The 12,414-nt window shown below is 44.6% G+C and overlaps 1 protein-coding gene across 1 annotated transcript in view; it reads right to left on the reverse strand.

The window, feature by feature from the left end:
- Positions 1-3,914, reverse strand: part of LOC308161969 (lysophosphatidic acid receptor 6-like) — a gene marked incomplete at both ends in the record, with an annotated part of 4,081 nt that extends 167 nt beyond the window's left edge. Inside the window, one exon of the mRNA XM_080536050.1 lies at positions 2,958-3,914. Within this exon, the coding sequence (XP_080392176.1) occupies positions 2,958-3,914 (957 nt within the window). The remainder of the gene's footprint in view (positions 1-2,957) is intronic.
- Between the last annotated feature and the right edge of the window lie 8,500 nt (positions 3,915-12,414).

The raw sequence follows: 12,414 nt of genomic DNA on the forward strand, positions 1-12,414 counted from the left end.
TGTGTACAGGAGAGTAGCGACGTGTGAATTTGTACAGTACATGCAAGTGTGTGTGCTTGTGTCCGCAAAACCTGTCCATCACACAAACCAAACACATGCATGCACCCCTCCGACGACTGCACAATAAACACCCATATACAGTACACACATACCGTCTCACACAGACAGACAGACACATACATACACACACACACACACACACAAACACACCCTTCAGCAGTTGTGAACACCATTTTCCACATCGTCCTCTCAGCTCCGCCTGTCACTCAGCATGGAGACTTTGCTCTCTGTCAACTTTCTTATTCTAATAAACCACTCAGACATTGACGACCGTGTAAGTCTTTTTGTTTTGTTTATTATGTTACATCAGTATCTTATCAATGAATGAAGGCCTTACAATTATCCTTCAGGTGGGTGGAAATTGGCTGGTTAACTCTTAATTTATGTAGAGCACATACACCCAATGACCCATAGGTGTCTGCATCTTAGATGGTGCGTAGTTAGACAATACCACCAGTGTCCAGCAGAGGGGGCTGTTGCTCTATCGGCAGTGTTGTTGTCACAGCTTGGAACAAGCCAGTCTCATTGGCACTTCTGTGCACTCAGTCATTCAGTTTGCCAAAAGGAATTTCTCCCAGCATACCTTTGAACATTTGGAGAACTATTCTTGCGCATCAGAATGAGGAATTTAAATTCACCCAAATAGTCCTGTCAGCGTTGATGAGTGGTGAGAGACTTTATTCTCCTCGGCTCACCTCACTCTCCCTCCCTCCCTCCCTCCCTCCCTCCCTTCCTTCCCTTCCCCTATATCTCTCTCTCTCTCTTCCTCCCTCTCCCTCCTCATCTCCCCCCTCTCTCTCTATCTCTCTCTCTCCCTCCTCACCCCCCCCCCTCTCTCTTTCTCTCCCTCCCTTCCCCTCTCTCCCTCCCTTCCCCTCGCTTCCCTTCCCTTCTCACTCTCCCTCCCCCTCTATCTCCCCGCCCCCCCTCCCCTCTCTCTCTCTCTCTCTCTCTCTCTCTCTGGGGGAGGCTATCAGACTTCAAGCACATCTGTTGAGAGGTAAAGGAGCTGTGAAGGCTGTCAGCCCGGGCCCGTTCCCTGGTGTTTTATGGGTCCTTGGTCGCCTGGCCCCCACCACCCATCCACCCCCACCCCCCGCCCCAAGTGATGCTGCAGCAGAGGACGGGTGGAGCTGCCTCCTCCGGAGCTTTATCCCACATGGATTCTTTAACGGGAACGGATTGGTGTCAGCGGTTAGATCAATCATATATATTATATACAGTACGTTCAGATCCAATGCGGGGAAAAAGTGTGTATGTACACAAGTGTGTACCTCAGGAGAAGGGTGGGACCGTGGGAGGACAGGGACTGGACCGTAGCCTTCCTCCGTGACGGGCCTGGTCCTCAGCTCTCCGGCCCCCCCCCCCCCCCCCCCCCGCTTGGCCGCCGGCGTCACACGCGCTGTCATAAATCTCCAGATCAATCAGCCAACCCCCCGGGTGCGTCCATGTGATGCGTCTGATTAATGAAGGGACTGAAACAATGCCAACAGCAGTGCCCATGCCTCACAGGCACAGACACTCTCCCTGATTTGACATACAGCTGAGCTCTCTCTCTCTCTCGCTCTCTCTCGCTTTCTCTCTCTCCCTCTCTCACTCACTCTCTCTCTCTCTCTTGCTTTCTCTCTCTCTCTCTCTTGCTTTCTCTCTCTCTCTCTCACTCTCTCCCTCCCTCCCTCTCTCTCTCCCACTCTCTCTCTCTCTCCCACTCTCTCTCTCTCCCACTCTCTCTCTCCCTCTCCCTCTCTCTCCCTCTCTCTCATAGTGTGTTGTCAGCCACTGGGCTCGCTGCTGTTGCGAAAATTTCGATTCTTGCCACATCCCATCGTTTGCCTTCATCACAGGGCCTGCCTGGTGTAAACACGTTGGGAGATGATATAAGACACAGGGTGTAATCTGAGAGCCCTCAAGCGGACATATTCATCAGGCAACCGGTAGGAGCTGGGAAAAGGTCAAGCTGTGTATTCATCTATCTGTTTGCTTTCGGGCGTGTTCCGTCAACACGGGGGCCGCATCATACGCAGCGTAGAAATACATGGAGGTGACACATACTGTACACGCACATACACACACACACACACATCACATACACACACACACACACATCACATACACACACACACACCTACACACATACTGTACACGCACATACACACACACACCTACACACGTCACATACATACACACACACATCACATATACACATCACATACACACACACACACACACACATCACACACACACACAGCTACACACATCACACACACACACATATACACACACTCTCTCTCTCTCACTCAGGGAGAAAAACCAGCACTGAGGGCGGGGCGATGTACAGTCAGACAATAACACATCCAGTAAAAGACTGTACAATTACATAATCAATATCTGCACGGACCGTTGATCAGGTTTATCTTCCAGTGAACAGAATGACCTCAGGGGCCACAAACATTCATCACATCACTCTGATGGTCGCCTCAATGGGAACAGCATTATGTTCATGTGGAGCATTTTTACAACATGTTTAAGCTGCTTTCATCACATTCTTTTAAAGATGTCAATATCAATTATCACATTTAAAAGAACTCAATATCATTTTTTGTAATAGAAATGGAAATGCAGTTTGACCGTCCACTGTGGGGAGGTAAAGAGCATGAAATAAAGAACACCAGCAGACTGCAATGGCACGCTTGACCACATGAGGGCGCTATCAGCCACTGAGAGAAAAAGATGGGGCTCCTTGGAAAGAATGGAAAAGAGGCATCTGAAAAACATGATACAAGCTGCTTTGTATAGCTGCCAATGCACAGCAGTCAATAGACCACAATGCAATTATTTACACTTAATCTTTGAAATGTCTACTACTATCCTACAGTTCTCATTTCAAATGCCCTTGCCTGGACAGAGGATTCCTTGGTCTCTCTTTTCTGAACCCTCCCAGGAATCAGTTCCTTCCGGAATTCCTTCAGTGAGAAGTAATATCCAAGTGCATCTAAACAACAGTTTGTTGTGGCGACCCACTCTGAGACGTGGTAGAAGTTATGAGCCCAATTGAAATAGCCGCAATCCAGAGGCTCTCTAGTGGCGGCATGGAAGTTGAGGAAAAATGCAACGTGATAAGGCGTGTAACAGATGATAAAGACCAACAGATTGGCTAACACAATTTGAACACTTTTCCTATTGTCCTCATTCGAGTGTGGGTTCTTGTCGGCCATCAGAGTCCATATAGTGTGGGATGAACACAGCAGCATGGTTAGAAGTGGAACTACATATCCCACTAGCTCCAGAGTGACAATGAACTCAAGGGGATGTGGATGGGGGTCTCTCTCAAAACAGCTCCACTGGTGTTCTGGCTTCAACGCATCCCTGAGGGTGACACATAAGGCCGCAAGAGTCACCCATATGAGCACACACACCCCCACAGCCACCCGCTTCTTGAACCCCATCCTGCTAGAGTGAGAGTGGAAGGGAAACTTGATGCCGACAAACCGCTGGACGCTGATAGCGGTGACAGTGAGGATGCTAGCGTACATGTTCACGTGGTGGATGAGTGACAGAGCAGCACAGAGGTCGTGAGCGGGATCGCTGAGCGGGAGCGGGAATCCCAGGAGGGTGTCGTAGATCCGGAAGGGGAGGAAGGCGACGAGGGCGCAGTCTGCCAGGGCCAGGTTCAACATGTAGACGTGGGTGTCTGTCCAGCTGGCCCTCTTGTGGTAGAAGATCCTCAGGGCAGTTAAGTTGAGAACCAGACCCAGGAGGAACACTGGGCCATATAGAACCATCTGGAACACGTTCACCTCCTCTGTGATGCGTGGAGTGCAGTTCCATGACACATTGACATGGTCGGACGTCATTCTGACTGAGATGGGGGTTAGAGCATGGGGGGTTCATGTTTTAGTGATGAAGTCTACATGCACAATACATTATGTCATGTCAGTCTAAATTGCAACCGACCATGGGCTGGTTCCCTGGACATAGATTAAGCCTAATCCTAGACTAAATAAAATTAAGCAATATCACACAAGAGGGAATGCTGTTATACTGAATATCAGCACAGCTGTGATTCGGTCGTAGGTACGAGGCCGCAGGCTACTATAACAGTCCCAGTACTGTTATACTGTATATCAGCACTCATGGAATGCCTCTTGTGCAATCAAATTACTTGGTCGGAACTAACTGTTGTATAAAATCCATTAAAGATCAATTTTTGCCTAGGACTACTAGGCTTAATCTAATCTTAATCTTCTGCTGTAGACTGAAGACCCTTCTCTTCAGGCTACATCTTGACTGTCCCTCCTAAAGACCTATTCATCCTCCTGTACAGTTTCTCTACTGTAAGTAAAAATAAAAATAAACAAATTCTTCCTTCTTCTAGCATTGTGACTGCCAATGGCCCCTGGACCTAGCATACTGTAGATTTGTTTTTCTTATGATAACTGATGTATAGATGAATTCCCTTATGTAGACAAGTTGTCGTCAGTCACTTTGGATAAAGGCATCTGCTAAATGTCTAAAATCTAAATGTAAATGAAATCTATGTCTGGGAAACCAACCAATAAATCAACGTATGAGTTGTTAGCCGGTTGAAGGTTCAGTGGCTAGGAACGGCTGTATTCACATTGAGCTACCAGAATGCAGAACCGGCATGTGCTGTCAATACTTCCCATTTCAACTGAAAACAGTTTAGAAACTCTTTTAGTTTCATTTTTTTCATTTCTTTTCTTTTTAGTATGAAATAGAAGAAATATATATATATATAAAAGTATTTTACCTTCAAATCAAAGGTCATTTCATGTGATTGCCTCCCACCAAGCTTACAGTTGTGTTGTTTACCTGAAAAGGAAGAGCGTTCCCTCCTGCTGTCCCTTGCGTAACGCTGTGTGAGGAGATTGAAGTTACTGATGTTCCCCCTCGACAACAGAACAAGGAAGTTGCCTTTGATAGACAGGGGTTTATTTTCATTTCAAAGAATTGAACAGCAGGTGCAATAACCTCAAGAGGTTTCAATTTGACAGTGATGAGATTCAAGCAGAACACTTCAACTTTAAAGACAGAGACGGAAGGAATTGGCCTGATGTTTTATAGTTTGATATTACAGTAGCTCCTCACTACACTAAGGCATTCCATTATAACAAGTATGGTTTACTTCATCATAATGTGATTTATGTCCTTTACATAACTGCATAGGTAAATGCAATAGGTTGGTAATGGCAACCATTTATGAGTCATGTTATGTACATGTATATATCATATATAATGTATGGATTTTCATTGGATGTTTTCACATTTTGTCTGTTTTGAAGGTTGAATGAACACGTAAGACACAGTAGATGTAGGTCAGAGGCACAAAGAAGAGTTGCCATAACAACTGTGGTCTATTACAATAGAATTGAATAGTACAGTGAATCATAAAGTAAGCCTGTGTGTTTCTACATACGTTCGCAAAGAGTTTCAGTTTCAAACGCACTGACATAACTTGTTTACTGCACACATCCTTCATAATCTTTTTTTTTGAGTGGGGCAGTCCCACTCATATTTTTCATTTTATTTGACAGATACAGTGAAGATTTAGACAGGAAGGATGGGTGAGAGAGAGAGGAGGGATGACATGCAGGATCACATCCTCCATAATCAAGATGATTTGAAATATACTGTATATATCATATTTTAGATGTTGGTCAAATACCATAAATAACAGGTTTCAGAGAACTCCATTGATCTGAAATACAATCTAAATGTTATCGTGAAACTCGTGCGTATGTCTTGTTCCATCTTTTTTCCACCTTGTTACATGATTTGTGGACGGGCATCAAACACCATGGTCTTTTGTAGGGTGAAGTGCTGAGAGCGCCAAAGCAGAGCCTGCTCCCTCATTGGCCACCATTCAGAGACGTTCGTTTTGTCCCTTTCACAACCTTTTCACAGTTCCTCTTTCTTTTGCCCATTTTCAGACAAAATTGGCCTCATATTTTTTCCATTCCAATAACACAAAGTTGTTTATATGACGTGCTGAGATTACCCGCAGCATTCGCCTTTGTCCGCTTGAACAGGTTGGTGTGGAAATCGACGTGTCGTCATGGAGACGTGGTTCAGAGGTCAGGTTTTTTTTTTGCAGATGTGCGTCGGCCGAGATGGGAGAATAAATTGTGGGTTTTATGAAAAGAACTTGGAGAAAAAAAGCCTGATTGTTCAGCATCACCGCGGGAAGGCCTCTGGGTGTGACTGTTCTCTTGCCCGCCTGTCATACAATACAACATCAACCCACGTTGTCCCTCACAACCCTCCAAAGTTTCACCTCCACCCCTGACCTGGTCCATGTCCTTCTAACTCTGACCTGGTCCATGTCCTTCTAACTCTGTTGGAGCTGCTGTTCAAGTGCAGAACGGAACACACCGGATTCAACTAATCAAGGGGTTTGATGATTCGTGGAAATAGGTATGGTTGTCCAAAATGTGGAAATGAGACACACACAAACATACAGACAGGGGCCCTTAGGTGGCGTAGCGGGCTAAGCGCTGACCATGTAACCGCAGTGTCCCCGGTTCGATTCCGGCCGGGGACATATCCTGCATGTCATCCCTTCTTCCTGTCTAAACTTCACTGTATCCGTCAATAAAATTGAAAAATATGAGTGGGACTGCCCCACTCAGAAAAAATAACTTGCACACACACACACACACACACACCTTCTCACTATGATTTAACTAAAGAGGAGCGGTGTTTAGGCAAGTTTAAATGTGTGTCAGTGTGTCATGGCTTATCTGGGTGATTAGCAAGCGATCCCTCTCCGAGCCATCAGGGATCAATGTGATGCCTCTGGCTTTACTGTATCTCAGTCACAGCACAGGAGACCTTACAGACAGTTAGTTATGAAAATGTGTTATTATTTGAACCCTGCAACAACTTCACCGGCTCCCCGTAAAATACAGAATGTCCTTCAAGGTCCTCCTCCTCTCCTTTAAGGCAGTCCTGGCCACCTAATGGACGTACTCCACCCCTACACCCCTGCACATGGTCTCCCATCCTCGGACACTGACCTTCTCGTTATCCCCCGCACTAGGCGACGCACACTTGGCAACCGAGCCTTTTCTTCTGCTGTCAAGCTGTGGAACACCCGTCCACCAGCCCTCCGATGCTCTGATACTTTCAATGCATTCAAGACCAGAACCAGACTCAAGACCCATCTGTTCAGACTTGCCTTCGCACAGCATGGCATGGGTCCTGACTAACACTGTCCTCCATAGTTGCCTGAGCTCTTGCACCATTTTTTTTTCTTGAATGAATGATCTTTATTGTCATTGTAACAGGTACAACGAAATTTAAATGCAAGCCCTACAGGTGCTCACAATCAAACACAGTCCTAAGATAATAAAAAACAAGAATGAGGGGGGAAATGAATAGGGGGATAAGTGATCGGTAGGAATCTGAGAATGTATCTAATAACTACTAGCCTACACGTCTATACTATACACTATATGGCCTATTCACAGGGGGGCATATAGACAGGGGGGAGTTAGCATGTAACTGTGTACTTTTATAAACACATAAACATATGAACTAGTAACTTATATACAGTATATGAAACCTAACACAAGAATGTAAACATTATTGCAGGGTTATAGAACATTGCTCTATTCCCTTGGTTATTGCACATGGGGGGGGGGGAGGTTACAGAGGGGATTTTTAGTTTAGTTTTTCTTAGACCGTAGCTGGGTTTAGTGCACTTATGGCCCTGGGGAAGAAACTGAACTTTAGTCTGTTAGTCCGGGTGGGCAGGATACTGAAGCGCCTGCCTGAGCGCAGCCGTATGAAGTGTTTGTTGCCAGGGTGGTGTGGGTCCTGGCGTGGGCCGAGTTGACGACCCTCTGGAGCGCTTTCTCTCTGTGGCTGTGCAGCTGAGGAACTTTGATTGATTGATTGAAAACTTTATTAGAAGATTTGCAGAAGTAGGTACATGAAAGTACATATTACATACAAGGTCAACTAACAGGATAAAAACCCAAGAAAGCCACTGGCTTATTTCAATTGGGGTCCTTGATTCTCAATTCATCGTTACATGTAAGACCGACAAAACAGACCGACAAAACAGACAAACAACAGACAAACAAGACCGACAAAACAGAACCACACGCAGATGCAGTACGTTGTACGTGCAGTACGTGCAGTACGTTGACTAGATTTTATCTCTTTGTATTTTGTTTGTCTTTTTTTTGTACGTCTGAGGAAGGCGCTTTTAAATGAAATCTATTATTATTATTATTATTATCATCACTCATTCTCGACAATTAAACAGCGTTACAGTGAATTAGATGTCCCTTGGAGAGGAAGAGGATATAAAGCTTCTTTCCCCTGTGAAACAAAACTAATGTATTCTAGTTGGTGTGTTTTATCATATCTTGACATTTAGATAGTAGTAAATAGATAGCAAATGGAGCAGGAAGCGCGGTTTGGGTTCCACTGCGTTTGCTACTGACATTTGCGAGGATGAGGTGACACACAGGAAACCATAGGAGGTAGAGAGCAGAGGACGAATAATCCTCCACCACCACAGAGAGTAGCTCAGTGTGATGATAAACACTCTCACATCAGTAACACATGCACGTACGCACACACACGCGCACAGACACACACACACGCGCACACACACACAGACACACACACACCACACATACACATACACACACACACATAACCTCCCATGAACCCACTGCATCCAATTATGTGTACTGTTTAACCGGGGAGTCGTTTTCCAAGAAAACTTCACGAAAAACGCATGCAGTTCAATAGGCAGCGATGAGTCATAGGAGAGGTTTATCATTGGGGCTTGAGTGTTCTATAATGGCTTCAATCAATGTGCAAATCTGTACAACACGTCAGACGTTTCGACTGCCTGTCAAATACACAGTGCTGTCTGAGTACCCTGCTCCTATCCGCCGCGGGCCACTTTAACGGTAAGATCATAAATGATTGACAAGTCCCTGGGCAGCGAGCAGAAGAGGTGTACCCAGCCGTCTCATCGAGGTGTGAAACCAGGGGGCACTGTCTGTCTGTCTGCATGCTGGGGGGCAGATGAGTCCAGAAGCCTTGGCTCTCCTCCAAGGAGGATGAAAAGCTTAAAAAGAAGCTTGAAACGCTTTGCCTAGGACAGCGCTGTAGAAGCACTATACAGCACTAGGCTGTCATTCTCATGAAACGCTCCATGTCAAGGTCTGGTTTCCACAGAGGTGGGAGAGAAGAGAACGCCTGATCAGGAGCCACTTTGTTCATAAAGTTGTCTTTGTTGTCTCAATAGAACAGTGACATCTTTGGAAGACGTCTCAAACTGAATGGGATTCCCGACCTCTCTGACCTCTGTGTGACTGAGCTAGAGGGAGGTGTGATACCAAAACAGTCACTTTGAGAGTTTTTTTTTTAATATACGTGTCTGTCTCTAGTCTGTGTGTCAAGTTCTTATGAATATCCTCCCACAACACCACTGTGCCAGGTTTTTCTTCAGGTTGAAATACATAATTCATAATAAACAATGACATGTTTGTTATCAGCCCCCTGGGGGAGGCAAAGGTCATTGAACACGGTGAATAACCTTTAACCCTCTCTTCTCTGTATTCTGTCCGTCTGCGTAGAGACTCCTTATCTCGCCAATCAATGTCTTTACCTCAGCTTACTGTATATTGGAACTGTATCTCCGTTATGTACCTATGCTGTTATATCACCAGGATAGGATTCCCTGTGGTCCGGTTTGCAGTGTTACATGTTATACATCGTACATAACAAGAAGAGAAAGAAGGATAAGATCTATTGTCTTGCTTGGTACAGTCAGTACAGTGTAGCAGATCAATTGTATAAGAGTCCCTCTTTGTCCATGTCCTAGTTAATCCGACACAACAACCTTTTTTTCCATATCAGTGTATTACCTAGTTAGTGTAGAGTAGTGGGGATTACTCACTGAATCCATTGCATTGCAATATTTTTGGCTTGACTAGCGAGTGTGTCGTTGAGTTTTTACAATTCTTAAAACATTTCTGAATAAAGAAAACCCTGAAAACCGGCTTCATTTACATCAAAGAACAGAGAACATCAGACCAAACTGGAGTGGAGCTGAGCTGTACTGGGCTGGCCTGGTCACACATCCACCTGAGTTACTAAAACAGTGCTGAAAGGACAAACATGAAAGGAAAATATCCAAGGCGGTACGCCGGTACGGTATGGGAGGGGGTCGACTCCTATAGTGTGCCCGTTCTAGTTTGCAGTGATATGGCACAGTACACTATACATTGTACAGAACATGAAAGAACATCTGTTGTCTGTTGCTTTGACCTTCTACAGAACAGGACACAAAGAGCTGATCTTCTTGTCTTTGTTCCTGTCCTAGATCAGCCCAGTCGACACCCTTCTCCCCCCTGGGAGTCTTACTGGCCTACCTCTATTTATGAAGACCTATAGTACAAATAGTACATGACGCATGCGATCGTGGAATGACATTAGTGGACTATTGGGTCTTTCATCCCCTCTGTTACGTACTTCCAATCAGCCCTGTAAGACCATCAGCTCGCATGACAACTGCATCTCCATGACGATACATGGAGATACATTGGGTGATTGACCACAGGTTGGGTTGTGTAAGACAGTGGCAGGAGAAATGACCGTTAGTACATCAGTTTATACTGACGTATTAAAAAGGTTGGTAAGAGGTTTGCTGGGTGTTTCTTAGCAACACAGAGATACTGAGCCAGAGAACGCCATGTAACTAAGCTGGAATGAAGATGGCAGAATGTTACGCTGATGTACTGATGATAATGAGAGAGAGAGAAGGAGAGAGAGAGAGAGAGAGAAACCCAAATAACAAAGAACTGTGGTACAATGATTTTGAAAGAAAGAACAGACTCCCCAATGTCATCTTATCATGTCTTATCATGTCAACAAAGCGTATTGAAAATGTATTTGAATGGAATTGAAATTGAAAGAGACAGAGAGAGAGAGAGAGAGAGAGAGAGAGAGAGAGAGAGAGAGAGACCCAAGTCACAAAGAACTATGGCGCAATGATCGAAAGCAACATCCATCAACTTCCCTGTATGTGTGCGGTTTGTGTGTTCTGAGTTGACCTTCTTTTGACCTTTCAGAGTTGTGCAAGCTGCCAGGTTCAGACGACCCCTTCTCACACCAACACCCACATCTCCCAGCGAAGATCGATGACAAAGTCTTCCTTGATTTTGGTCCGACCACAATTTTGCTACAGACAGTAAAACTGATCACAAGGCCTGATCACAAGACCTCAAATGATCACAAGGTCTCTGTAGACGAGACAGCACGACAGGGTTACCCTTGTTGTCCGCCGTGTCCTTCCCCAGTGGCAAGTCTGTGCTCTCAATCTCACGTGTTAAATTATAGATATATACCTATAGATATATGAATGAATGAATGGTCTTTATTGTCATTGATATAGTACAGGTACCATACAACGAAATTTGGGAGTAGGGGGCTCCCCTGGTGCTAGGAAAAAAAGTAAAAACAAGAAGGGAAAAGAGCTGGTTTACATAAATAAAGGCTATGTACACTATCCACTATACTATACTATACAAATAAAACACTGTGCTGTACTCTATGCTATGCCATACCTATTCTAACATTTCCTATCTCTGAACCTTATGTACCCGAGGGTTGTCATATTGCACATAGTGTTATTGCACATTCATTTATAGATACATACAATCTACACATTCATATATAGATACATACAATCTATAGATATACTGTATATATATACCACAGTATATATATATATATATATATATATATATATATAGAGAGAGAGAGAGAGAGAGAGAGAGAGAGAGAGAGAGAGAGAGAGAGAGAGAGAGAGAGAGAGCTATCTTACGTCAGTAGTGGTGAAACGCTATGACGGCGGTGTAACACTATGAAGGAATGTAATGTACAGTATGGGGTTATTTTTAGGATCCACATATGATACAGAAGCCTTGACAGTTGACACATAAGGAAGTCCTCGTCAATCACGGTGACCTGATCCCTTCTCTAACCAGTCTGATCTATTATTCACAGCTTTTGGTGTGGCTCGTGTCAAAAGAACACACTAATGAACAGATTGTTTATTTATACGGTGTTGCGTAAGCGGGAAATTCAAGACACTCCGATCATGTAAATAATGCTTACGCATTCCCGTAAAAGAGATCAGCTCACCGACAATGCTCTTTAGAAAATGACCCTTGAAACCAACACACGAGAACATCAGCTTAGAATACAGCACTGTGAGTGTGGAGTCAACATAGAATTGAAGTTATGTTATGTAATTATGTATGAGCCAAATCAATAAATAGTTGTCACACATTGGAAACAAGT

Source organism: Nansenia antarctica (genome assembly GCF_963989245.1).
Source record: "Nansenia antarctica genome assembly, chromosome: 7".
NCBI classification, from domain to species: Eukaryota; Metazoa; Chordata; class Actinopteri; order Argentiniformes; family Microstomatidae; genus Nansenia; species Nansenia antarctica.